The following is a 27,580-nucleotide window of genomic DNA, read 5'->3' as shown; positions in this document are numbered from 1 at the left end:
TACTGAGAATAAATTTTATTTGTAACCTGCAGAAGCACCTAATTCTACTGATCAAGGGTCTGTGCACCGGCACCAGCCGCCTGGATCGGACCGAGATAATCACTTTCACTGCAATGATGAAATCCTCTAAATTGCCACAGACTGTACAGACTCTCTCTGATGGTGAGTGGGAAGACTTGCTGTCTGAGATTTTACATATGAATCTAATTCTATGATGCTGGATTTATTAGCAAATCTAGGGGTTGTGGTTGTGGCAGCGTGCTGTCATGCAGCGACCCCATTCCGTTCAGCAGCTGCACTGATTGGTTGTGTGATGGAGGTCGTAGCCAAGATCAACATGTAGCCCCAACCTTTTAAATAGAATGAGCCTACAGAAAGTTCTGTATTTTTGTACATATATTCCATGTATTATACCCCAGAGCTGCACTCACTATTCTGCTGGTGCAGTCACTGTGTACATATGCAGTGTCCCAGGGGGTCAGTTGTGTATGCTGGGCTTTGCAGTGCAGTTTGACCACTAACCTGGGATCCACTGTCGTCTTCAAATCGGGGCGAATGCTGGAACAGGCAGGTAGTTCAAGAGTTCATGACGCCAGTGTCAATTAAACGGTGACACGCCGTGTAAAGTATGGTGGACAAATGAAGCAAGCACAGGATAGCCAACAAAAACTGGAACTTTACTGAATATCAGCGATAATAATACATGGACACGGATAGTGCGCGGTTCCATACAAGACGGTTGGTTTTGGAAGAATACAGATGGTTCTTGACAGTACAGAAAGGCCGGTCTTAGCGATGAATTATACAGAGTGTTAATTACAGGAGATGCAGTACAGGCGGCTTGCACACTATTCCTGTCTGGTCCCGCTATATGTGAATTTCTCCAAAGTCTAATGCCCTTTATCTGGCGTACCCTTGAAGCTGTCCTTATCTAGTACCTCCTCTGTTATCTTGAGTACCTCTCGCTTTATCTGATCGGCCTCTGTGGTAATCTGTGTCTTGGCTTGTGGCTCACTTATGCTGCTTCAGCTGAACGGATGGTGACTCAGGAGGGGAACCTTTTCCTTGGATCCGGAACCCGGTTACAGGGCCTTTACTACCCTCTCCTAGCCGGCAGGCTTCAGGCCTGCTATGCTCTCACAGGCCCATAGCCTTGCTTTCTCTCAGACACAGGATCATTTCTGACCTCTGCTTCCCACTGTCTGTCTCCTCAGCCAACTCCTATTACTTCCTGACTGGGCCTTAAATAACCTAGGGTTCTCTAGCTCCCTCTAGTGACTAAGAGCTGGAACTACACCCTAGCCGGCCTGCAATGCACGTTTCACAGTAACAGGAAATACATAGCATGACATTATAGATATTCCATACCAACTTCCCCTTAAATACAGGGGGAACGACAATACCCAAGTGACCCTTCAGTAGTGACGGGCATCTCGCTCCTGTACACTACACATACATTACATTACTTATCCTGTACTGATCCTGAGTTACATCCTGTATTATAATTGGTTGTATGAGACGCACAGGAGTGGATGAGACCACAGAGGGAGGTGCTCACAGTAAAGAGGATTCGCCCCTCTAACAAATATGAATAATGAGATAAAAATACTGGGCACTCTCTGTATAAGTAGGACCATGCAAAAGACGTATTCAAATAGGTAATTAATACTTAATTTATTTGACATATGTAAATTACCATTGGATTTATTAACTTATAAAAATATAAAAAATATTAGCTTAAAATATGCAATAGCCTATTTAATACATATGATAGTGCAGGGATGGCCAACCTGAGGCTCTCCAGCTGTTGCAAAACTACAACTCCCAGCATGCCCAGACTACCTACAGTTATCAGCCTACAGCAAAGCATGGTGGGAGTTGTAGTTTTACAACAGCTGGAGAGCCTCAGGTTGGCCAGCCCTGTGATAGTGGAACAACCTAAAAATTGATAGTTCAAGACAAAGTATAAAAGACCATGAATAATTATACGTCAGTGCAACAATGTAGTGCTATCCATACATATGATAGTGAAACAACCTAAGAATTGATAATTCAAGGCAAAGTAGAAATGACCATGAAAAATTAAACGTCAGTGCTATCGATTCTGCAACTTGTGGCAGTTAGATCTCAATTGCAACTAGAATATTAAGAGAGCCGTTGGGGACGTTCTTGGGGGTCTAACTGTATCCCCTGTATTCACTTCAAAAGTGTGTCCAAATCTCCTGTTAGAGGCAAAGTTCCTGGATCTTTAAACAGACAATTCACGGTGAGTATTTAGAGCGGCGTCCCGCTATTACTCACTGCTCGATGCTTGCTGTTGTCTGCTGAAGCTCCGGTCCACTGTAATTGTAGAACTTTACTCCAAGGTTGCTTCTGCCGCCGGTCTAAGTTTCTCTGGGCACCGCTCCGTTGCGCTAAAGAGCCCGTGTCCTCCGAGAACTTAGTTACCTGCTCCCACGCTGGATTCGGTCTGCAGTCGCGGTGTGTGGTGACCTCGTGCTGCGATCTTAATTACTCAGCGTGCCAGGTCCCCGTTGTTTGCAGGATATTCCGGTCTTTATTGCGATCAACCTGGGATAATTACAGCGTATAATCAGCAAAAGTTCATATAAGTCAAATAGGGGTCCCCAACGGCTCTCTTAATATTCTAGTTGCAATTGAGATCTAACTGCCACAAGTTGCAGAATCGATAGCACTACATTGTTGCACTGACGTTTAATTTTTCATGGTCATTTATACTTTGCCTTGAATTATCAATTCTTAGGTTGTTTCACTATCATATACAGGTCCTTCTAAAAAAAATTGCATATTGTGATAAAGTTCATTATTTTCTGTAATGTACTGATAAACATTAGACTTTCATATATTTTAGATTCATTACACACCAACTGAAGTAGTTCAAGCCTTTTATTGTTTTAATATTGATGATTTTGGCATACAGCTCATGAAAACCCAAAATTCCTATCTAAAAAAATTAGCATATTTCATCCGACCAATAAAAGAAAAGTGTTTTTAATACAAAAACAGTCAACCTTCAAATAATTATGTTCAGTTCTGCACTCAATACTTGGTCGGGAATCCTTTTGCAGAAATGACTGCATCAATGCGGCGTGGCATGGAGGCAATCAGCCTGTGGCACTGCTGAGGTGTTATGGAGGCCCAGGATGCTTCGATAGCGGCCTTAAGCTCATCCAGAGTGTTGGGTCTTGCGTCTCTCAACTTTCTCTTCCCAATATCCCACAGATTCTCTATGGGGTTCAGGTCAGGAGAGTTGGCAGGCCAATTGAGCACAGTAATACCATGGTCAGTAACCCATTTACCAGTGGTTTTGGCGCTGTGAGCAGGTGCCAGGTCGTGCCGAAAAATGAAATCTTCATCTCCATAAAGCTTTTCAGCAGATGGAAGCATGAAGTGCTCCAAAATCTCCTGATAGCTAGCTGCATTGACCCTGCCCTTGATAAAACACAGTGGACCAACACCAGCAGCTGACATGGCACCCCAGACCATCACTGACTGTGGGTACTTGATACTGGACTTCAGGCATTTTGGCATTTCCCTCTCCCCAGTCTTCCTCCAGACTCTGGCACCTTGATTTCCGAATGACATGCAAAATTTGCTTTCATCCGAAAAAAGTACTTTGGACCACGGAGCAACAGTCCAGTGCTGCTTCTCTGTAGCCCAGGTCAGGCGCTTCTGCCGCTGTTTCTGGGGAATGCGGCACCTGTAGCCCATTTCCTGCACACGCCTGTACACGGTGGCTCTGGATGTTTCTACTCCAGACTCAGTCCACTGCTTCCGCAGGTCCCCCAAGGTCTGGAATCGGTCCTTCTCCACAATCTTCCTCAGGGTCCGGTCACCTCTACTCGTTGTGCAGCGGTTTCTGCCACACTTTTTCCTTCGCACAGACTTCCCACTGAGGTGCCTTGATACAGCGCTCTGGGAACAGCCTATTCCTTCAGAAATGTCTTTCTGTGTCTTAGGCCTCATGCACACGACCGTTTTTTTTCACGGTCCGCAAAAACGGGGTCCGTGGGTCCGTGATCCGTGACCGTTTTTTCGTCCGTGGGTCTTCCTTGATTTTTGGAGGATCCACGGACATGAAAAAAAAGTCGTTTTGGCGTCCGCCTGGCCGTGCGGAGCCAAACGGATCCGTCCTGAATTACAATGCAAGTCAATAGGGACGGATCCGTTTGAAGTTGACACAATATGGTGCCATTTCAAACGGATCCGTCCCCATTGACTTTCAATGTAAAGTCTGGAGTTCTTTTATACCATCGGATTGGAGTTTTCTCCAACCCGATGGTATATTTTAACTTGAAGCGTCCCCATCACCATGGGAACGCCTCTATGTTAGAATATACTGTCGGATATGAGCTACATCGTGAAAATCAGATCCGACAGTATATTCTAACACAGAGGCGTTCCCATGGTGATGGGGACGCTTCAGGTTAGAATATACTGAAAAACTGTGTACATGACTGCCCCCTGCTGCCTGGCAGGTGCTGCCAGGCAGCAGGGGGCAGACCCCCCCCCCCCCCCCCCCCTGTTTTTAACTCATTGGTGGCCAGTGCGGCCGCCCCCCCTCCCTCCCCTGTAGTTAACTCATTGGGGGCCAGTGCGGCCGCCCCCCCCCCCCCTCCCTCCCCTGTAGTAAACTCGTTGGTGGCCAGTGGGCCCCCCCTCCGTCCGCTATAGATAACTCATTGGTGTCCAGTGGGCCCCCCCTCCGTCCGCTGTAGATAACTCGTTGGTGGCCAGTGGGCCCTCTCCCCTCCTAATTAAAATCGCCCCCCTATCATTGGTGGCAGTGGTGAGTACCGATCGGAGTCCCAGTGTAATCGCTGGGTCTCCGATCGGTAACCATGGCAACCGGGACGCTACTGCAGTCCCGGTTGCCATGGTAGCTTAGCAATTTGTAGAAGCTTCATACTTACCTGAAGAGCTGCGATGTCTGTGACCGGCCGGGAGCTCCTCCTACTGGTAAGTGAAAGGTCTGTGCGGCGCATTGCTTATAGCACAGACCTGTCACTTACCAGTAGGAGGAGCTCCCGGCCGGTCACAGACATCGCTGCTCTTCAGGTAAGTATAAAGCTTCTACAAATTGCTAAGCTACCATGGCAACCGGGACTGCAGTAGCGTCCCGGTTGCCATGGTTACCGATCGGAGCCCCAGCGATTACACAGGGACTCCGATCGGTACACACCACAGCCACCAATGATAGGGGGGCGATTTTAATTAGGAGGGGGTGGGAGGGGAGAGGGCCCACTGGCCACCAATGAGTTATCTATAGCGGACGGAGGGGGGGCCCACTGGCCACCAATGAGTTATCTATAGCGGACCGAGGGGGGGCCCACTGGACACCAATTAGTTAACTACAGGGGAGGGAGGGGGGGGGGGGCGGCCGCACTGGCCACAAATGAGTTAAAAACAGGGGGGGGGGGGTCTGCCCCCTGCTGCCTGGCAGCACCTGCCAGGCAGCAGGGGGCAGTCATGTACACAGTTTTTCAGTATATTCTAACCTGAAGCGTCCCCATCACCATGGGAACGCTTCTGTGTTAGAATATACTGTCGGAAATGAGTTTTCACGAAGTGAAAACTTAGATCAGAAAAAGCTTTTATGCAGACGGATCTTCGGATCCGTCTGTATGAAAGCAACCTACGGCCACGGATCACGGACACGGATGCCAATCTTGTGTGCATCCGTGTTCTTTCACGGACCCATTGACTTGAATGGGCCCGTGAACCGTTGGCCGTGAAAAAAATAGGACAGGTTATATTTTTTTCACGGCCTCGAAACACGGGTCACGGGCGCGGTGTAAAAACGGTGCACAAGCCGAGTTTTCTACGGCCCCATTGAAAGTCAATGGAGCCGCAGAAAAAAACGGAAAACGGCACAACGGCCACGGGTGCACACAACGGTCGTGTGCATGAGGCCTTACCCTCTTGCTTGAGGTGTCAATGATGGCCTTCTGGACAGCAGTCAGGTCGGCAGTCTTACCCATGATTGCGGTTTGGAGTAATGAACCAGGCTGGGAGTTTTTAAAAGCCTCAGGAATCTTTTGCAGGTGTTTAGAGTTAATTAGTTGATTCAGATGATTAGGTTAATAGCTCGTTTAGAGAACCTTCTCATGATATGCTAATTTTTTTAGATAGGAATTTTGGGTTTTCATGAGCTGTATGCCAAAATCATCAATATTAAAACAATAAAAGGCTTGAACTACTTCAGTTGGTGTGTAATGAATCTAAAATATATGAAAGTCTAATGTTTATCAGTACATTACAGAAAATAATGAACTTTATCACAATATGCTAATTTTTTTAGAAGGACCTGTATGTATGGACAGCACTACATTGTTGCACTGACGTATAATTATTCATGGTCTTTTATACTTTGTCTTGAACTATCAATTTTTAGGTTGTTCCACTATCATATATGTATTAAATAGGCTATTGCATATTTTAAGCTAATATTTTTATAAGTTAATAAATCCAATGGTAATTTACATATGTCAAATAAATTAAGTATTAATTACCTATTTGCATACGTCTTTTGCATGGTCCTACTTAGAGAGAGAGTGCCCAGTATTTTTCTCATTATTCACATCCTGTGTTATACTTCAGAGCTGCACTCACTATTTTACTGGCTGTTATTGGAGGCAGTAAGCTCGTGGCCAGAAACCCCCAGCTGAGCTCCTATAATGCCTGTGGCCAGTCAGTTGTTTGCTACATCAGATGACTGTATGGTGCTTAGTGCAAACACAACACTTCTCAGAATGCGACTTGCCAGGAGCAAGCAGAGATTGCTGGGAGGTTTCAGCTCTGAAGTTTGTAGCTTTGCAATATAATTCAGGTTGCAACTACAGATCAGGACAAGATAAGAAATGTCATGTGTTTATAAAGTGACTAAACTCATTATGTAGATTAATTCTATAAGTTACGGTGGTCAGGCTCTCGGGTGTATCCAGCAGGCACACATTATACGGTGAAGAAAAGTTGTCCGTGTTTAGTTTTTTGTTTTTTAAATATGATGAATTCTCATCCCCCACCTTTTCTTTAGTGGAGGATCAGAAAGACACAGCCGTACTGCTGAGTCCTGAGCTGCGCCAGAAAGAAGTGAGAATGAACTTTCTTAACCAATTGACGTCGGTGTTTAACCCCAGAGGCTCCACGTCGTCGTCCTCACACACACAGGTCAGTATATTCCTGCTTTACATGCTGGTAACTATGTTCTGTGAGAGAGAGTTAGACCTTTCCTGTGTTTGAAGAGAGATCTCCAGTGTCATTATTATGTTAACTTTTCATAAAATTATTGTTACTAGGTGGAAGCTGAGGTGGACGAGACATCGGATCTGACATCTGCAGCAAAGACCAAGAGCATCTTCATAGCCCAGAATGTGGGCAGCCTTCAGGAACTGGGTAAGATCCACAATTTGCAGGTTGATTGATAAGTGGAGGATAGCTGTGCGTATGCTTTCATGCCATGAAGATAATTGCTGTTATATTTCCTGTGCTGCAGGTGGATCAGAGAAGCTGCTGAGAGTCTGCTTGAATCTGCCCTACTTTTTGAGATATATTAACCGCTACCAAGACGCTGTGTCCGCCAATTCCTTCTTCATCATGCCAGCGACGGTTGGAGATGCCACAGCTGTTCGCAATGGGTAGGAAGGCTGCTATGGAGTGTTGCATAAAATAACTGTCTTCCCTGGATCGACTTGGTATGGAGGGTTGATCCTTAGGGCTCATGCACACGAACATGTGTCACCCATTCCGTGCATTGGGGACCACAAATTGCGATCCTCAATGCACGGGCACTGTCTGTGTGCCTGGCGCAGATGGATGCAGACCCATTGAACTTGAATGGATCAGTGATCCGTCCGCACTGCAAAAAAAAAAATAGAACAAGAAGTTCTATATATTTTTTTATTTTTGCTGTGTGGAGGTACAGGCCTAAATGCCACAGTGCTTCCGTGGCCTTCCGCACCATATCTTTCAGTATGCAGACCCAAACAAGTGAATGGATCCACATCCGTCATATGGTGCCACAGCGGCCATGTCTCTGAGCCATTATATAGCGATGGATGTGCACATGTCCCTTGCACCAGTATCAGGAATCATGATTTATGCAGAAAAGATTTAACGCTCTATCCTGACACTTTTCAGATTTCACTCACTTGTGATTGATGTGACCATGGCACTAGACACACTCTCTCTGCCTGTCATGGAGCCTTTGACCCCTCCTCGACTTAAAGATGTCACATTGCTGGCCCTGAGCTGCTTGTATGCAGGTAAGTGTCACTTCTGTTCACATAGTTTCTCTTCCTCCATGGCCCTTACACATCCATGACCTCTTCTCTTCCACTGTGAAGGTGTCAGCGTGGCCACATGCATGGCAATTCTTCATGTTGGGAGTACCCAGCAGGTGCGGACTGGATCTACGAGCTGCAAAGAGGAAGATTATGAAAACGATGCTGCCGCCATTGTGCAGAAATGTGTAAGTTTGTGGATCCACGTGCATTAGTTCCATAATTGCATGAATACTTATTAATATTGCTTTTCCTGTGTTTTAGCTGGAAATCTATGAGATGATCGGACAAGCGATAAACAGTTCCAGAAGAGCAGGTGGAGAGGTAGGAAGAATGTATAAAGCTAAAAAAAAAATTACCTTAATTTGCTTCAAATGCAAGGCTTCTACAACAGTTTTTTTTTTTGCTTAGAAAATTCTTACATTTTTGCTCAAGCCTCCTGCTGCAAAAATAAATAAATAAATAAATAGAAAATTGTGCCCCTTTCTGGTTTTTAAGAAGTTGAGCTGATGTGGTGTGGCCTGTGCCGCCTGGCAGACTTAACGTTATTGACGCCAACGAGCTGGTGTAAATGACCCCGGAAATCACCTAGTTGTCATAGATTTCTGGCACACAGACATCCCAAGATGTCTTAATCAATTTGTTGCATGTTATGCCGGAACAGCATCTGATTAGCATGAAGTACGCCAGCCTTAATCTTACTAAATCGGCCACTATGTGTTTTAGAAACTTTTTGTGCATCGCGTGGTTTATAAAGATTAGGGCCCTGACTTGAGATGCACCAAAATTTTGGTGCACAGTAAGCCTACATGCACACGAACGTGGTTTGGTTCCGCGTCCGAGCCGCATTTTTTGCGGCTTGGGTGCAGACCCATTCACTTCAATGGGGCCACCAAAAGATGCGGACAGCCCACCATGTGCTGTCCGCATCAGTATGTCAGTTCCGTAGACCCGCAAAAATAATAGAACATGTCCTATTCTTGTCCGTTTTGCAGACAAGGATAGGCATTGTTACTATGGATCCACAAAAAAAATTATGGACGTCATCCGTTTTTTTTTTTGCGGACTACAAAACACATACGGTTGTGTGCATGTAACCTAAGCCAACCAAGTGTCATAGAGGAAGACAAATTTGTCCAAAGATGCGCCAAATTTATAATCCAGCCCGGGCTAGTTTGATGGTTTAAAATGCATAGAAATGATTATACTGTTACTAGGAGTGGTGGTGAGCTCAGACTCCACTCCTTACACAGCCGCCGATAATCCAGCCACGTTCTTTCTTGTCTCATGCAATACTTTTATAAAACTGTACAACTTCGAGTACTTTCACACTAGCGTTTTTGTTTTCCGGTATTGAGTTTCGTCACAGGAGCTCAATATCGGAAAAAAAATTATCAGTTTTATCCTAATGCATTCTGAATGGAGAGCGATCCGTTCAGGATGCATCCATCCAGTCCCTTTTATGTTTTTGGGACAGAGAAAATACCGCAGCATGCTACAGTTCGCTCTCCGGCCAAAAATACTGATCACTTGCCGGAATGCCGGTTCCGGCATTAATTTACCTTGAAGCGTATTAGTGCCGGATCCGTCATTAAGTTTTCCGGCAAAACTGATCCGGCTTTTCGGTCTGCGCATGCGCAGACCTTTAAAAATGCTAAAAAGATTTTTTTTTTTATACCGGATCCATTTTTCCGGATGACACCGGAGAGACTGATACAGTATTTCAATGCATTTGTCAGACTGATCCGTATCCGGATCTGTCTGACAAATGCCATTAGTTTGCGTCCGGATTGCCGGATCCGGCGACAGAACTGCCTACCGGAATCCTCTGCCGCAAGTGTAAAAGTACCCTTCTCCCAATTTATACACTATGGCCTTTCTGTGACATATTCTGTCTCTCATTTCTGTAATTATGCAGTTGTTCTTCAACGTTCTTATGTATGAAAGACGCAAATCTAACTCCTTTTACAGTTCTTAAATACTTTGCATGTTTTTAAATTGCTATTGTTCTGTATAGTTTTGAATTAAGTGTCTAAGTTTTATTTTTTAGAATTATCAGAATTTCCAGCTACTGGGAGCCTGGTGTTTGGTGAACAGTCTGTACCTGATCCTTAACCTGAGCCCCACAGCCCTGGCAGATAAAGGGAAAGAGAAAGATCCGCTGGCAGCGCTCAGAGTCAAGGACATTGCCCGGTCAAAGGAAGGTGTGGGCTCCCCAAAACTGGGCCCTGGTAAAGGGTATGTTGGCAAATAGTGGATGCACAGTCACTACTTATAATCGATTTTTTGATATACCGTACTTTACATACATTTCAGTTTTGGAATTTTTCTACTGCTTGGAGATCTTGCAATTGCGAGTGCCATTATTTCACCTTATCCCCTCCACTAGAGAATACTGTGGTGGAGTAGTTTCTCGCTCTTATCATTGGGGGACACAAAAGACCATGGGTATGGCCACTAGGAGGCGACAATAAGCAAAAAAGTGTTAGCTCCTCCCCTCAGCTATACCCCTCCTGCAGACACTGAGCTAATCAGTTATAGCTTGGTGTCCGTAGGAGGCAGACATGTTTTTCCTGCAGTTCTGCCAAAGATCTTTCTGGATACTGTGCCTACTCTCACACTATCCCCTTCCTCAGGTAGTCATTGTATAGATTGGTGTCGGGCGCCTACGTGGCAGCATCTGTCTTCCCACGGTGTTGTCCCACGACCTTGAGTCCCTGTGCGAAGCATTCTAATTTTTTTGATTGTCATTGGCACGCTCGGCATTCACACTCCTTCAATAGGCGGAACGTCTGTACTGGTTGCCAGTTTTCTTCCTTTTCAGGTGGAGTATTGCGCTAGCACCCGTTCATGGTGGCTACTGCTGTTTGACCTTATTTTCTGGTGGTCTCTCCTCTGGCCCTAGAGGCCATGGTTGCTGGTATGGCCTCCCCTTTGAGGCAGTCTTTGCGCTGACCATACATATTATGGCTACTCCTGTTCCGTGACTACTACTATGTGACCCCTTCCCAGGGGGAGTGTTTGCGTTCATCCTTCAAATGGTGACAGTTACTGCGTTCTGGCTTACATGACGCATTGGCAGTGGGCCCTGCACCTGTGGTTTGTACCACGTTCCCGTCCTCCATGTGGACTATCGGCCCTAGCATTTCGTGTGGTATATACAAACAGTTCTCCCTCTAGGGGTGGAACCTTCTCACTGATTGTAGTGTGCTTGTGTCTACATTTCCTTCTCCCACAGGTGGCACTGTCAAGTTCTGTCATCACTGGATGCATTATGTATATGGTGTATTTGATGCGGTGACATATTCCTTATAGCCGGGTCAACTGCCCATTCCTTGGAATGCCGCAGGTGATGGGTTTGCTCACTTCTGGTGTGCATTAGTACGGTTTTCGGTACCTAGTATAACCTACCGACTTCTATGTCACTGGCTTGGCACCTTGTTCCCTTCACATGTAGTGCATCGGCTCTATCATCTGTTACGGTGACAGCATCAGCTTTGTCTCCTTGGGGAGTTGGGTATGCACTTATCCAGTTGCATGTGTGGAGTTGTCTACATTGCTCCCCTCACCGGGTAGAGCGGTCGTACTTTCCTTGTTGTCACCACTAACACTGGTCCTCTACATCAGCCTCTTCTACTTCTCCCCTCCCGCACAGCGAGTAGTTCCACTCCCCTCAGATACTGTTTTTGCCTGCTCGGATGCCTCTTTTCTGCTGTGGAGTGCCTGCGCTAAGGCTATTGGTTTGGTTACCAGTTTCTTTCTGGGACTTGTGGCGCTCGACGTCCACACTCCTTTCCTGGCGCAGTATTTATACCATCTCTGGTTCCTCTCTGGCCGTTTTGTGCATTCCTCTGTTCCGCAGTGGCGGTCGATAGTGTCTGATGGCTTTCCACAACCTTCATGTTTCCAGGACGGGACGTCCAGGTTCTCTAGCCCTGACTTGTTCGTCATGGTCCTGCTGGATTGTTCTTCTTTTCTCACAGCCTGGTATGGCGTTGGGGTTTGTCACATCTGCAAACCTCTGGCCCTTGATATCCAGACACCATTTTTGGTTCGTCTTCTTCTTCCAACCAGTGTTCCACTGAGTGGTTTCTTTTTGCACCGCTCCTTCGCATGCTGCCTGTTTCCAGCCTTTGTAGACTTCCCCTTTTTTCTTATCATGCCATGTCATGACTGTTGGTCACTCTAGGGTAGTTTCTTCCTGGGGTGCTGATCTTTGGGTATCGCCTTCCTTAGAATTTTCTGGGCCCAGGCTATGTTTGCGCTCTCCTGTATTTTCTGCAGTCGCTCTGTTTTATTTCTAGTGACTGACTTGTCTTCATTCTTCTTCATCTGGTGGATATTCTGTGTGCTCTCCACTTCTCCAAAGTCTCCTAAGCCTTGGCTTAGTTCCCTGGGTGTTTTTTTTCTTCTGCCCAGCCGGAGACTCTGCATATTCAGCCGCTCTCTGGCTGGCCTTCCTGCACTTTTCTGGGTTTTTGGGGTGTCCTTCCCCCACATTCCTGTAACAGGGCCTTATGACCGGCTTTAGATTCGTTCTGGTTCCCTCCCCATGGTACTGCTCTTTAACGTCCCATGGTCTTCTGTGTCCCCAATGATACAAGTGAGAAAATAGTATTTTTTTGTGCTAACCTGTAAAATCCTTTTCTCGCTGAGTTCATTGGGGGACACAGCTCCCACCCTGCACGTAGATTGCTGGCTCTCCTTGATGGGTCCCTCGGGTTCTTAATTTGGACCCGTCTCCGTTTTTCTTCCTTTTTATTGTTTTCTGTTGGCTTCTCCTGGCTGCTCCTACTGCTTTCGTACAAACTGATTAGCTCAGTGTCTGCAGGAGGGGTATAGCTGAGAGGAGGAGCTAACACGCTTAGTGTCGCCTCCTAGTGGCAGCAGCTATACCCATGGTCTTCTGTGTCCCCCAATGAACTTAGCGAGAAAAGGATTTTACAGGTAAGCACAAATAATCCTATTTTTGTGTGCAAATACAGGAAAGCGCTAACCTGATCTATGCTTTTTTTATTTTTTTTTTCCTTTTTGTTTAGACACCAAGGTTTCGGAGTCCTGTCAGTTGTGCTAGCAAACCATGCTATCAAGCTGCTCACTTCTCTCTTCCAAGATCTGCAAGTGGAGACTTTGCACAAGGTAGTATATTTCTGCTGACTATATAACTGTAAAAATCATAAAAGGGTTGTCCAGGATAGAAACATGGCTATTTTGTCTAGAAACGGCACCATCCTGTCATGGGCTGTGTATGTATTGCAGCTTTGGTCTAATAGAAGTGAATGGGGATGGCTGCAATGCTACACACCACCTGTGGACATGTGTGGTGCGGTCTTTGAAAGGAATTTTGGAAAAACCCTTTAAAATGGGTTTTGTTTTACTCAAACCAGGGACCATAGCTAATACAAACAGCCGATGGGTGGGTGAGCCGTTAGTTATACCCCCACCAATGTGATATTGATGACCTATCCTAAGGATACATCCTCAGTAAGTAAACCTGGAAAACCTCCTATAATCTGCATAAGGCCTCATGCACACGACCGTTTTTTTTCACGGTCCGCAAAAACGGGGTCCGTGGGTCCGTGATCCGTGACCGTTTTTTCGTCCGTGGGTCTTCCTTGATTTTTGGAGGATCCACGGACATGAAAAAAAAGTCGTTTTGGTGTCCGCCTGGCCGTGCGGAGCCAAACGGATCCGTCCTGAATTACAATGCAAGTCAATGGGGACGGATCCGTTTGATGTTGACACAATATGGTGCCATTTCAAACGGATCCGTCCCCATTGACTTTCAATGTAAAGTCTGGAGTTCTTTTATACCATCGGATTGGAGTTTTCTCCAATCCGATGGTATATTTTAACTTGAAGCGTCCCCATCACCATGGGAACGCCTCTATGTTAGAATATACTGTCGGATATGAGCTACTTCGTGAACCTCAGATCCAACAGTATATTCTAATACAGAGGCGTTCCCATGGTGATGGGGACGCTTCAGGTTAGAATACACTACAAACTTTGTACAAGACTGCCCCCTGCTGCCTGGCAGCACCCGATCTCTTACAGGGGGATATGATAGCACAATTAACCCCTTCAGGTGCGGCACCTAAAGGGGTTAATTGTACTATCATATTCCCCTGTAAGAGATCAGGGCTGCCAGGCAGCAGGGGGCAGCCCCCCCCCCCCTCCCCAGTTTGAATATCGTTGGTGGCACAGTGTGCGCCCCCCATCGGGGCCCCCCCCTCCCTCCCTCTATTGTAATAAATCGTTGGTGGCACAGTGTGCCCCCACCATCGCCCCCCCTCCCTCCCTCCCTCTATTGTATTAAATCGTTGGTGGCACAGTGTGCCAACCACCATCGGCCCCCCTCCCTCCCTCTATTGTATTAAATCGTTGGTGGCACAGTGTGCCAACCACCATCGCCCCCCCCCCCCTCCCTCTATAGCAGTAACATTGGTGGCAGTGTGCGGTCTCCCATTCCCCCCCCCCCCCCCCCATCATTGGTGGCAGCGGAGTACAACAGTAGAAGACTCATAGTTACCTGCTTGCTGCTGCGATGTGTCTGTGTCCGGCCGGGAGCTCCTCCTACTGGTAAGTGAAAGGTCTGTGCGGCGCATTGCTAAAGAACTGTCACTTACCAGTCGGAGGTGCTCCCGGCCGTTCAGACATCGCAGCAGCAAGCAGGTAAGTATGAATCTTCTACTGTTGTACTATTGCTAAGTAACCATGGCAACCAGGGCTGCAGTAGCTTCCTGGTTGCCATGGTTACCGATCGGAGCCCCAGCTATTAAACTGGGACTCCGATCGGAACTCCGCTGCCACCAATGATGAGGGGGGGGGGGGGGGGGGGAATGGGAGACCGCACACTGCCACCAATGTTACTGCTATAGAGGGAGGGGGGGGGGGGGCGATGGTGGTTGGCACACTGTGCCACCAACGATTTAATACAATAGAGGGAGGGAGGGGGGCCGATGGTGGTTGGCACACTGTGCCACCAACGATTTAATACAATAGAGGGAGGGAGGGGGGGGGCGATGGTGGGGGCACACTGCCACCGACGATATTCAAACTGGGGAGGGGGGGGGGTCTGCCCCCTGCTGCCTGGCAGCCCTGATCTCTTACAGGGGAATATGATAGTACAATTAACCCCTTTAGGTGCCGCACCTGAAGGGGTTAATTGTGCTATCATATCCCCCTGTAAGAGATCGGGTGCTGCCAGGCAGCAGGGGGCAGTCTTGTACAAAGTTTGCAGTGTATTCTAACTAGAAGCGTCCCCATCACCATGGGAACGCTTCTGTGTTAGAATATACTGTCGGAAATGAGTTTTCACGAAGTGAAAACTTAGATCAGAAAAAGCTTTTATGCAGACGGATCTTCGGATCCGTCTGTATAAAAGCAACCTACAGCCACGGATCACGGACACGGATGCCAATCTTGTGTGCATCCGTGTTCTTTCACGAACCCATTGACTTGAATGGGTCCGTGAACCGTTGTCCGTCAAAAAAATAGGACAGGTCATATTTTTTTGACGGACAGGATACACGGATCACGGCCTCGGCTGCAAAACGGTGCATTTTCCGATTTTTCCACGGACCCATTGAAAGTCAATGGGTCCGCAAAAAAAAACGGAAAACGGCACAACGGCCACGGATGCACACAACGGTCGTGTGCATGAGGCCTAAGAGAGAAACATCTTCCGGACAGATTTTCAGTCTAAGCTTTCATTAACTGTCAGCAAGCAGAGACTTAAAAATGGCGGTATATTTTATTTTACATTAGCCAAGATTTGTCTACATAAAAGAAAATCCTGCTTAAACCTATACTGTGCATTCATTTTATGCTACTTCTTAATTCTTAAGTGTTTATTTCTTTATAAACAGCAAGCCTGGGATACAGATGGACCCCTGGCCGAGTTGAGCATCACAGCGCAGAGCACATCCATCCAGAGAATACAGAGACTCATCGATTCCATTCCTCTGACAAATCTGCTCTTTACTGTTCTGTCCACGTCCTACCGCAAGGTGAGCTGCTTTTTTTTTTTTTTTTTTTTTTTTTTTTTTTTTTTTTAACTCCATGAAAAAACATTTTGATGATATTGTAAGTTCATTGAGGAAATTTTTAGCCTGAAACCAGGGAGGCTCATTATATGAAGACCTGAGTGCATTCTTCCCCTTGTACTCAAACAGGCCTGTGTCTTGCAACGACAGAGGAAAGGATCTATGAGTAGTGATGCCAGTGCGTCCACAGATTCCAACACTTACTATGAAGATGACTTCAGCAGCACAGAGGAAGACAGCAGCCAAGGTAATGTTTTAATATTTTCTCAGTTCACCCCCAAAGTGCTGCTGTCAGCTTTGGAAGCAGATATTGTTTTAGCTCCAACTTTTTGTCAGTCAGGAGACCCTAAAAGCTGAGCTCTTTAAAGATGAAATTTTCCTTTTAAAGGCATTAATCCTGATGCTTCCCGTGTTCATACAGATGATGACAGTGAACCTATCCTTGGACAATGGTTTGAAGAGACAATCTCTCCAAGTAAAGAGAAGGTGCCGCCACCACCTCCACCACCACCGCCTCTCGAGAGCTCTCCCAGAGCTAAAAGTCCAAGCAAACAGAACCCTGCAGGAAATGGCAATATCCTGGCCAGTCGCAAGGATCCAGAACTGGTATGGATAGTGATCATTGCTAATTATTGCGTGCTTATTGCACTCCCCTTCCTATCATGCCACCGCTTTTAGCCTTTGCTCATTATTTCTTCAGGTTGGTAAGCTAACCTCTGCTTTCCTTCAGTTCCTCAGCCTCGCCTCCAATACTCTGAACTTTATCACCAGCTGCATGTTGAATTCCCGCAGTAATTTCATCCGCAATTACCTGAGTGTGTCACTGACTGAGCAGCATATGTCCACCCTGGCCTGTATCATCAAAGATGTGGACAAGGATGGACTAAAAGGTACAGAGTCTTAAGATAAGAGTCTTATTACCCTTCTGTTGGGAGGAACTGGTTTCTCATGCACTTCTATGCTTTTTCTTTTAGGGTCATCCGATGAGGATTTTGCTGTTGCTTTGTATCAGTTTAATCATTGTTTGGTGACATCTGATCTTCAGTCTCCCATGCTACAGGTAGCTTACCACACCACTGGATAATCAGTGCTGCATTTTTTAAAATTTTGAGCTGAATTTCTGCAAGAGACCTATATCTCTTCCAATAATTGTTTTCATGCTGTATATTCTTAATATTTTTGCTTTCTTTTATTATAATTTTAAATTTTTTCTCTCATTCTAAGTTTTGCATCCTTTTTTTTGTTTGGCAGAATGCTCTTCTACAGCACCTGGGAATAGCCCCGCTAAGTGAGGGCCCTTGGCCTCTGTACATTCATCCTCAGAGTCTTTCTGTACTGTCACGTCTCCTGCTGCTGTGGCAGCACAAGGCTAGCATTCAAGGAGAGCCAGACGTACCCGAATGTCTCCGTGTGTGGGACAGGTAAGTGCATATTAGTCAGACAGTTTAAGAAGATTTTGGATGACGCTTATCAAGACCAGCCTTTTATATGCTGGTCTTAAAGAGGACCTGTCATCCAAAAACGCAATGCAATTTGGCAGCATCATGTTATAGAGCAGGAGAAGCTGAGCAGATTGATGTGTATTTTTGTATCTTTGCTTTTTTTAACCACCTGTGAATACCTATTGGTACAGTGATTGATAGCATTGTGTATATAAGAGAGAGCTGTCCATCACTGATAACAGCTCCTCCCTGTACCGATAGCTCTTACAAAAAGCAAAGATATAAATGTAAAAATTACAAGTAAAAAAAAAAATCCATCTGTTCAGCTCCTTTCGCTCTATAACGTGCTGCCTGCAGATTGCATTGCATTTTGTGGGGACATGTTCTCAATAATCTTTCCCCCGCCGGCCTGTCGCCTCTCCTGTCATGTCTGTTTTAGTGACTACTTGCACTCTCCATGTAATAATTCTGGAACATCTATTTTTTATGACTTTTTATGAAGTATCATTCCTTTATGATTCCTGCTAGAAGTTACAAATGAATTGTCAGCAGATTGCAGTAAAGATGGGTGTTATCAGTCGAGGGGGGTGGCCCTGCACAGTCTGACACTAGCAGCACTGATTGGACAGAAGCACCAGCTACTGGTAACCCCTAGCAGTACCGGCAATTTATTTGTAAACTTCTAGCAGGAATAATACAGGAATGGCACCGCACAGAATCGGAAGAAGAGATGCTCCAGAATTTTTACATGGTGAATTTATGTAGTTACTAAAACAGACATATCTGGAGAGGTGATAGGTCCTCTTTAAGAGGCGCACACCTCTTTATATTTGTGGCGCATCTATGTAGGTCTATGTGCTTAAGTGGAGATCTATACCAGCAAGACAGCTGGTGTAGATTCCCGCTGTAATCTATGCCAGTGTCCTGGTGCAGATTATATTAAGGCCTTAACGTATTTTGTTTCCGTTTCCGTGTCCATTATTTTTTTTTTTTTTTATTTTTTACGGATAGGATGCGGACCTATTAATTACAATGGGTCTGCAGAAAATGTGGACAGCACACCGTGTGCTATCCACATCCGTATGTCCGTTCCGTAGCCCCGCAAAAAAAAATTAAAAATTTAATATGTCCTATTCTTGTCCGTTTTTCGGATGTCATCAGTTTTTTTTTTTTTTTTGCGGACTGCAAAACACATACGGTCGGGTGCATGTAGCCTAAATGTGATGGGCTTCCTAGGCCAGCCCCACACGACTCACTACTTTGAAAAGTTGGAAGTGGTGTCCCCCAAAAAGTCGTTACATTTTTGTGCAAGTCTAGCACCAGTTTTCTGGTGCAGAGGGATCATGAATTTTCCCCTTTATCCTTTAGTTTCTTAATTTCCTCATATACATTAGTGTACTGTTCGCTGAACCTGCTGACAGTCTACTCTGTATGGATTACTCCCAACTCTCACCTGACAGATGACGTCAAGAAAGAGAAGGATTTGGCAAAATGAATATATTTGCCCAATCCTTTTGTTTTCTCAATAAATAAATCTTTATTAGAAGTGTCTGGCAGCAGCTCTCCTCTTCCTGTTGAATACACATAAATCCACCGAAACTAAACATATATGGGAGTTGGGGGGAATAGTCAGTTTGTTTATGCTGTCTACATTTTAGGCAGTATTAATATGGCTTATACTCTTTTTCACGCAGGTTTGTTGGGACCCTGAAGCAGAATGCCCTCCAGGGAGTAGTTCCAGGAGACACAGATGATGTCAATGTGGATCATCTTCAACTGCTGCTTCTAATTTTTCACAATTTATCAGAGAGGGGGCGCCAGAGTATTCTATTGCTCTGCATACAGACACTGCAGGACTTGGCTAGTAACCTGGAACCCCAGCTGCCAGCTGTCCCCCTCCTCCTCGCAAGGTTACTCCTTGTGTTTGACTACCTCTTGCACCAGTACTCCAAGCCACCACTCTACCTCTTTGAGCAGGTAAGATTTTGGATGAATCCTGTTTACTTCTGTGTATAGACATTTGGCTTTTGTGCTGCGTTGCTGTAATACCAGGGTTTGCGTATGCGCATATATTGCCTTATGTGGGATGTTTGCAGTATTTTGTTTTGTATCGTAGGTGCAGTACAATCTGCTTACACCTCCTCTTACCTCTGGGGTGTCTCATGATGGAAGTGGTCGCACTTCAGCTTTATATTATGGATTCAAAGAGGTGGAAGAAAATTGGACAAAACACTGCACAACAGGTGAGATAGCGGGATGGTAATGTGTGCATCAGTGGTTATGGAAACTAGTATTCGTGTCTGTTATGTTACTACAGTACCCATAGCGTGTCTTAAGGTGAGCATGTGTTTCAACAAGCCCTTTAAATATGTTAAGGCTACTTTCGCACCAGTGGCACGGACCTCCAGCAGAGTGTTGCGTCGGGTGAACAGCCTGTCAGATCCGTCCTGCCGCTAGTGACCATGTGCCTCCGGACTGCCGCTCCGTCCCCATTGACTATAATGGGGGCGGCGTTCCGGCGAGGCAGGGAATAAAACTACGACATGCCCGACATTTATTCTGGCAGCTTTTCGCCGGAACTCCGCCCCCATTATAGTCAATGGGGACGGAGCAGCAGTCCAGAGGCACACGGTCACCAGCGGCAGGACAGATCCGACAGGCTGTTCACCCGACGGAACAGCCTGTCGGAGGTCCGTGCCGCTAGTGTGAAAGTAGCCTAATTTGCTAAACAGGTGAGTTACATAGGAACGTTGGGTTATTATACCTTTAGGGTAGATTCACACACAGTTTTTAGTGGTGTTTTTCTGCACTTTTGTGTCTTACGCATGTCTTTTTTTGCACCTGCATCTTTATTTGGTGCGTTATTTTGCAGAACAAATCATCAGCTTCAGATGGTGGCAGAAATTCTTTGGAAATTTGGATAGGATTGTGTCTAAGGCAGGTTTATGGATTTCTGCAAGGTCCATTCATATACAGAAATTTCTGCAGCAAATATGGTGCTTGTGAATGTACCCTAAGAAATTGATGACCATTTTAGAGTTATACATTGTGTGGGGTGGGGGGTGGGGGGGGGGGGTGTCAATAACTAGGGCAAATAGTATCTCCCGTATATACTGATCCTCAGTAGGGGATGTGGTGCAAGGTTTGATTACAAGTAATGTTTTTCCATCACAGATGGTGCTCCGCAGCCCCGATTCTACAGTGTCCTCTCCCAGGAGGCCTCTGAAGATGACTTGCATCGTCTTGATGCTGATGTAAGGACTTGTCTTCTGTGTCACAGAGGATCCTCATGAGGCATGTGGTATGTGACACACATTTATTTTTGTTATTTTTCTGCAGGTGTGTGAAGTCCTCTTCTCTCGAGCACTGAAGTATGACGACTTATACACTGCCCTCATTTCTTTACTGGCAGCTGGATCCCAGCTCGACACAGTCCGGAGGAATGAGAACAAAAGCATCACAGCCCTGGTGAGTGCCCTGTCAGCACTGGTCAGAGAGCAGAGGTTTCTCCATCTCATGAGCTTATAACGTGCCTTTCTTTCTTATCAGGAGGCTTGTTCCCTTCAGTATCACTTCCTTATACTGTGGAGGATTCTGGGAATTTTACCACCCTCCAAGCACTACATGAAGCAGCTGTCACAGAATGTGTCTGGACGTAGTGAATGTGAGATTCTTCACACCTTGCGTTGGGCATCTCGACTCCGAGTCCCATCATACCAGCTCTGGATAAAGGTGAGCAGCAAAGATGCTCTCCACAACTTGGCCGTAGATGTAAAAGTCATCTTTTTATATGATTCTCTTCTGCTGTTTTTATTTAGGATCATCTTATGAATCAAGGGATAAAACCAGATCAAGCGGTATCATTGACAGAGCAAACTTCAGCCAAATGCAACACTATTAAATATGATGTAGAAGTGGCTGAAGAGTACATCGCCCGGCAGGTGAGTTCCATTATTTGTGTTTTTACTGCCATGAGACTTCTAGGTTAATGCAATTGATGATAAACTATTGTTGATTTCTTAATAATTCTTTGTTGTAGATCTCGACTTTTTGCAGCTCTAATGGATATACCTTTGAACAGCTCCGTAAAGGGCCTAATCTGCAGTGCATTTACACATTAGATGCAATGATCTGCAAGGTGCAGGTGTCTCTGGATGAACATTTCTCTAAGCTGTCGGCGGAGACTGACCCTCAAAAGTCCTCACAAGTTGCTAAAAACCTCCTGCCAGCTGCCTTACAGCTCCTAGACATGTATGCCTCTCTTACCCGCTGTTACTTGCTCCGAAGCCTACCTGAGGAAGGTATAGAGGAGAAGAAGCTGCAGGGCTACGCAGCAGTGCTTGCAATTGGTTCTTCCCGTTGCAAAGCGAACACCCTAGGTAAGGAAATCAGAGGTCTTAAAGGGATTGTGCAAGAGTGTGGGGATTGGCAAACTCCTCTTGACTTGGCCGGACCTGTAAAGGGAAGCTTACTTACCTGCTTGTTGTCGCTGGCTCCCCACACCTCCTCCCGGGCTGCAATGCTCCGCTGGGCTCCCTTGCTGAAATTTCCTTTACAGATCCAGCTACATGGGGGGAGGGTGGGGTTTTGAAAAAAAACTATCACTATCCTTTCAATCTGGAACATTACAGCTTGGATCATTGAGTATGGTCCACGGATCTGTCAACAGAAGCTAGTTGTTTCTTCTAGGTAGCAAAAAAAAAAAAAAAAAAAGGGGGAAACTAAAAACGTGTAAATGTTAACAAAAACACGAGGGTACAAAATATAACACCTCCAAAATCCATTTCAGGGTAAGTATGCTGCTTATGTATTTAAGTAGCCTGAAATGTAATTATACCTTTCTTGTGAAAATCAGTTTTTCTAATCCTGAGAAATGTTTCTTTTTGCAAATAAGATTTTGGATGCACCTTCGCTCTGCCAGTACTGCCTCCCAGCGCCTCCCCTTTTGTTTGATTGACAGTCCCTGACATGATGCCGCAGAAGCCAGGTGCACTAAATGGAGCAGTCCTTACCATGGTGCACCGAAAATCTTCTTTGTATAAAAATAATCATGTTCTCAGGATGAGAGCAAATTTTTGCAAGAAAGGTGTGTTATTTTTCAGGGCAACTACCTCACATCGTAGTATGCCTACTGATTTTTGGAGGTGATAGACTACCTTTAAAATGCTACGTGTTACATCTGCTGAATATATAGCTAATCGTAATCAAAGGCGAAGCTTCAGTTTTACTCTTCCATGTTCCGCAGACCTGTTTCTCCAGCTGAAAATCACCCACTGTGTACACTTCTAGCAAATAACTGACCCTCCTTCCTTTGAATACTAATGAATAATCTCTCCTCAGGTCCTGTCTTGATCCAGAATCTCCCTACTGCTGTGCAGACCTTGTGTGAGTCATGGAACAACATTCACACCAATGAATTCCCCAGTATTGGTTCATGGGTGAGTGGGTATTGATAAGAATATGGTTATGTAATACAGACAGTAGAATCTGTGATCATTGCAGATTTTGATTGTACAATGCAGTAACACGATACTGTTTAACTTTTTAGCGCAATGCCTTTGCCAATGATACTATTCCTTCCGAAAGCTACATTGGAGCTGTTCAGGCTGCCCACCTCGGCACTTTGTGTAGCCCCAGTTTGTCTCTCGCAGCTTCCCTCAAGCATGTTCTTCTGTCCCTGGTGCGACTGACAGGAGACCTCATAGTGTAAGTTCTTCTGCAGTTCACAAAGTAAAGTGTTTATTTATTTTTTATCCATTTGGTAGATGATATTATAAATTATTATTTATTAATACAGATGGTGCCCAGAAAATCTGAATTCTCACCAGTTAATCCAGTCGCTGCTTCCTCTTCTTCTGGAGAGCAGCACTGAGAGTGTGGCTGAACTATGCAGTACATCGCTGGAGAGAGTGCTTGGGCCGGCAGAGTCGGATGAGTTCTTGTCTCAGATGTATGAGAAGCTGATCACTGGCTGTTACAATATCCTTGCTTACCATTCTGACCCAAGCTGGTAGGTACCTACATGACGATACTCTCTTTGAAGAGTAAATGCACTTTGTGAACGTTTTTGATATGTCATGTTGACTTATCAAAAGTTTTGATTGGTAGGGCTTTCAATTGCTGAGACACCCCTTGATCGCCGAGACTCTTTGCTGCTGCTGTAGACAGACAGAAAGTGGCCTCATACTTTCTGCTGAATTTAGCACAGGGAGAGACAGTGTTTAGCTGAGTGCTTCTAAATCCTCATTATAGCAGTGAGCAGGGGGCTCAGCACTCATCCCCTATCACTAGAACACATCAAAAGATTTTACAAAGTGCAGTTACTCTTTAAATAAGCCCTGATACATTTTCCATGCTGTCTTCTTTAGTGGTCTGGATGAGTCCATCCTTGAGGAATGTCTGCAGTTTCTAGAGAAACAACTTGAGAGTAGCTTGGCTCGAAAAGCGATGGAGGAGTTCTTTACTGAGAGGTAAGAGTCATGATAGCGTGATGGTATTAAAAGTTTAGATTAGGGGATAAACAACTTGTGTTTTTTTTTTATTTATTTTTTATTTTTCTATAGAGGAGAGCTAGTGCAGATAATGATGGCAACTGCAAACGAGGCTCTCTCCGCCAAGTTCTGTAACAGAGTCCTAAAGTTGTTCACTAAACTTTTCCAGCTCGGTGAGTAGTGCTCTTAGTTGTATAGATTTCATATTGAGTTCAGATGGTCCCAGATGTGCTCTATATAATACATGGGCGATCATCTTCTTTTGGAGAATGACAATAGTTTTCTGCATGGACTAATACAGTAGGGATTCCAAACAGCTTCTTGGGTTATGTTCTCTAGAAGGACATTTCCAAAGGTACTGTGTATTGAGTTTGCAGGTTTGAGACTCCTCTCTAAATGTGGAGGAGAAGGTGTACAAGATGGTTGTAGTTGTCAGACCTAATGGTAATGAAAGAAGGCGATAAGCCATTGCTAGAGGTATTTGGCAGCTGCTTTTTGCCCTCTCCCCTTTCACTGACCATGCACACTCTGTTGGGGAGGGGGGATCAGAAGGAATAGCGGTCGAGGTGTTACATGCAGAAGTATGTGTTTAAAGATTTGGCCCTTGAGCAATATAAATGAGCAGGTATTTTCCGATCTTCATCAGCCTGTAACATTTTTCCTCTTTACACTTAACAGCTGAGAAAAATCCAAGTCCCAGTCTCTTGCATCTCTGTGGCACACTGGCACAGCTTGCCTGTGTGGAGCCGACACAGCTACAGTCTTGGCTGGTCCGTATGACAACTCCACCTCCCAAAGATTCCGACCAGACTGAAATTGTCCAGGAAAACCGACAGCTACTCCAGCTACTTACTGCATATATTGTACGAGAGAACAGGTGAGTCTCACATTCTCCATTGCTTCATCTTCTGTATCTTCCAACTGATCTTTTATTGATTGATATTTTTTGTTTGTGTCTTGCAGCCAAGTTGGGGAAGGTGTGTGTACAGTGCTTCTAAGCACTCTTATCCCAATGGCCACAGAGCTTTTGGCTAATGGGGATGGGTCTGGCTTTCCAGAACTCATGGTGGTAATGGCCACTTTAGCAAGCTCAGGACAGGGTGCTGGACATTTACAGCTGCACTGTGCAGCAATGGATTGGCTGGCAAGATGGTGAGTCTAATCTATTTTCTATATTCTTAAAGAGGACCTTTCACCGCTCCTGATATATCTGCTATCATAGCTTCATGCATTCCCCGTGTAATAACAATTCTGGAGCCTCTATTCCTATGTCTATATGTTGTCCCATTCTTCTGTTATTTCTACTAGAAGTTATTAATAAATTGCTAGCAGTTGCAGTAAGGGTACAGAGGGGTGGTAACCTGTTGGGGGCGTGTACCTGCACAGACTGACTCTATCCAATCATTGCTGCCATTTTCAGACTGCAGATACACCCCCTCAACTGGTTACCTCCCCTCTGTACCCTTACTGAAGGCTAATAGCAATTATTCATACATTCTAGTGGAAATAGAGGAACGGCACAACACAGAGCCATAAGAGTAGATGTTCCAGAATTGCTGTTGCATGGGGAATGCATGAAGCCATTAAAACAGCTGTGTTAGGAGTGGTGAAAGGTCCTCTTTAAAGCAATTATCCGGGATAGGATTGACCCAGGATATGCTATCAGTATCTGATTGGCAGAGGCACAGGGTGTCAGACCTATGCCAATCAGCTGTCTCAGAGTATTTCTGACTCCTGAAGTCAGTGCTGCAGTGTTGCTACTAGGGATCGACCGATTATGGGAAGTAACGATATTATCGGCCGATATTCAGGATTTTGTACATTATCTGTATCTAACCTTGCTGATAATGCGTATAAAGCGGATACTAGTGAGCCCTTCCATTATGAAAGCGCGCACTAGTATGCATCGGGTGCCGGGAGCGGGGAAGAAGCGCAGCAAGCACTTCCAATACTCGCCCTCCCTAGTCTTCTTTGATGGGGCCTGTGCCGCACTGTCCTGACCCCGTACAGCGTCAGGACGTAGTGCCCGCACTATGACCTGACGCTGCAAGCTGTCAGGTGACAGTGCAGCGTGGGCCGGTGAACACAGGGGAGCGAGACGCCGGACCCGGAGATGAAGAGGTGCCGCGGCGCAGGAGAGGTGGGGAGTTTATTTTATTAATCTGAGGTCTGATATAGGGGTTAATAAAGGTCTAATCTGAGGTCTGATAGGGGTTAATAAAGTCAGTGAGGAGGGGGGAAGGTGTGGAAATTGGCATTTGGCACTAGTATATTATTAATTGACTACAAACTAAGGGCTTTATTAATTTATATTTTACATTTATAATATACTAGTGTCAAATCTACATTTCCACCACCTTAGTGACTACCAACTAATATAATATATATTATGAGATATAAAATATCGGTATAAATCATCGGCTATCGGCCTGAAAGCTCACAGATTATCGGTATCTGCTCTAAAAAATCTATATCAGTCGATCCCTAGTTGCTCCTATTTACTTCAGAGCAGTGCTGCAGTGACCAGTTCCATCACTGCACAATAACCAGAGCTGTGCAGTTCCTCTGCCAGAACCACTTTCAAACAGCTGATTGGTGAGGGAGCCATCCATGGCAAAGGAAAGAAAACACCTTTAAACAAAATTGGTGGTCAGAACATGTGCACAGAAGCTTCCAAGAAGGCGCCAACCCATAAGCAGAGTAGGCTACCGCGTAGAGCGCACTCTGGAGTCCGATTTTTTTTTTTATTTTTATTTTTTTTAATACCGGACTCTTACTTTACTTTTTAAAAGGGTGTGGTCAAGGGGGCGGCAAAATTAGCTTTTGCCTAGGGTGGCAAAAATCCTTGCACCAGCCCTGCTTCCAGCTGTGGACTGGAGGTGGGATGTCCAATCTGTAGTCATGTTCACCACTGCAGCCATTAACTGGCCTCAAAAGTGATGTGTTCCCAAGCAGCACATAACCAATGAAGCCAGTCAATGACTTCAGCGGTGCATGCGATGACATACAGGACGTCACATTTCTGGTCCACAGTCAATCAGCGCTGGAACGGAGCTGCTTAGAAGAGGTGGATGAACAATCCCTTTAAGATTCTATCATGAATACCATGCAACATGTGAACAATCTGTCTTTTCCAGCAAGAAATATCTGTCCCAGAAAAATGTTGTGGAAAAACTGAACAACAATGTGATGCAAGGAAAGGTGAGAATTGCTTGTGTTACTGTGGATTAATAAATGTCATATTGAAGAGACATATTTATAATTCCCCCCCCCCCCCCCCCTGTTTCCTTTTGATT

General features: G+C 45.4%; 1 protein-coding gene across 1 annotated transcript in view; it reads left to right on the top strand.

Moving 5' to 3' along the window:
• LOC122924091 (E3 ubiquitin-protein ligase UBR4-like) overlaps positions 1-27,580 on the top strand; it is a gene marked incomplete at its 3' end in the record, with an annotated part of 69,677 nt that overhangs the window by 11,955 nt on the left and 30,142 nt on the right. Inside the window, exons 4-33 of the mRNA XM_044275014.1 lie at positions 33-162; positions 7,058-7,191; positions 7,320-7,416; positions 7,517-7,658; positions 8,161-8,285; positions 8,367-8,491; positions 8,568-8,627; positions 10,354-10,541; positions 13,343-13,442; positions 16,175-16,315; positions 16,481-16,598; positions 16,773-16,957; positions 17,082-17,241; positions 17,326-17,411; positions 17,603-17,772; positions 19,488-19,770; positions 19,910-20,036; positions 20,968-21,047; positions 21,133-21,261; positions 21,343-21,525; positions 21,612-21,734; positions 21,833-22,172; positions 23,134-23,231; positions 23,342-23,499; positions 23,591-23,803; positions 24,162-24,263; positions 24,357-24,457; positions 24,963-25,161; positions 25,248-25,436; positions 27,422-27,485. Of these exons, the coding sequence (XP_044130949.1) occupies positions 33-162; positions 7,058-7,191; positions 7,320-7,416; positions 7,517-7,658; positions 8,161-8,285; positions 8,367-8,491; positions 8,568-8,627; positions 10,354-10,541; positions 13,343-13,442; positions 16,175-16,315; positions 16,481-16,598; positions 16,773-16,957; positions 17,082-17,241; positions 17,326-17,411; positions 17,603-17,772; positions 19,488-19,770; positions 19,910-20,036; positions 20,968-21,047; positions 21,133-21,261; positions 21,343-21,525; positions 21,612-21,734; positions 21,833-22,172; positions 23,134-23,231; positions 23,342-23,499; positions 23,591-23,803; positions 24,162-24,263; positions 24,357-24,457; positions 24,963-25,161; positions 25,248-25,436; positions 27,422-27,485 (4,350 nt within the window). The remainder of the gene's footprint in view (positions 1-32; positions 163-7,057; positions 7,192-7,319; positions 7,417-7,516; positions 7,659-8,160; positions 8,286-8,366; positions 8,492-8,567; positions 8,628-10,353; positions 10,542-13,342; positions 13,443-16,174; positions 16,316-16,480; positions 16,599-16,772; positions 16,958-17,081; positions 17,242-17,325; positions 17,412-17,602; positions 17,773-19,487; positions 19,771-19,909; positions 20,037-20,967; positions 21,048-21,132; positions 21,262-21,342; positions 21,526-21,611; positions 21,735-21,832; positions 22,173-23,133; positions 23,232-23,341; positions 23,500-23,590; positions 23,804-24,161; positions 24,264-24,356; positions 24,458-24,962; positions 25,162-25,247; positions 25,437-27,421; positions 27,486-27,580) is intronic.

The sequence above is a fragment of the Bufo gargarizans genome, unplaced genomic scaffold (assembly GCF_014858855.1).
Source record: "Bufo gargarizans isolate SCDJY-AF-19 unplaced genomic scaffold, ASM1485885v1 original_scaffold_2222_pilon, whole genome shotgun sequence".
NCBI lineage: Eukaryota > Metazoa > Chordata > Amphibia > Anura > Bufonidae > Bufo > Bufo gargarizans.
The sequence above is the reverse complement of the archived record's forward strand: the minus strand, read 5'-3'. Positions and strand labels throughout refer to the sequence as shown.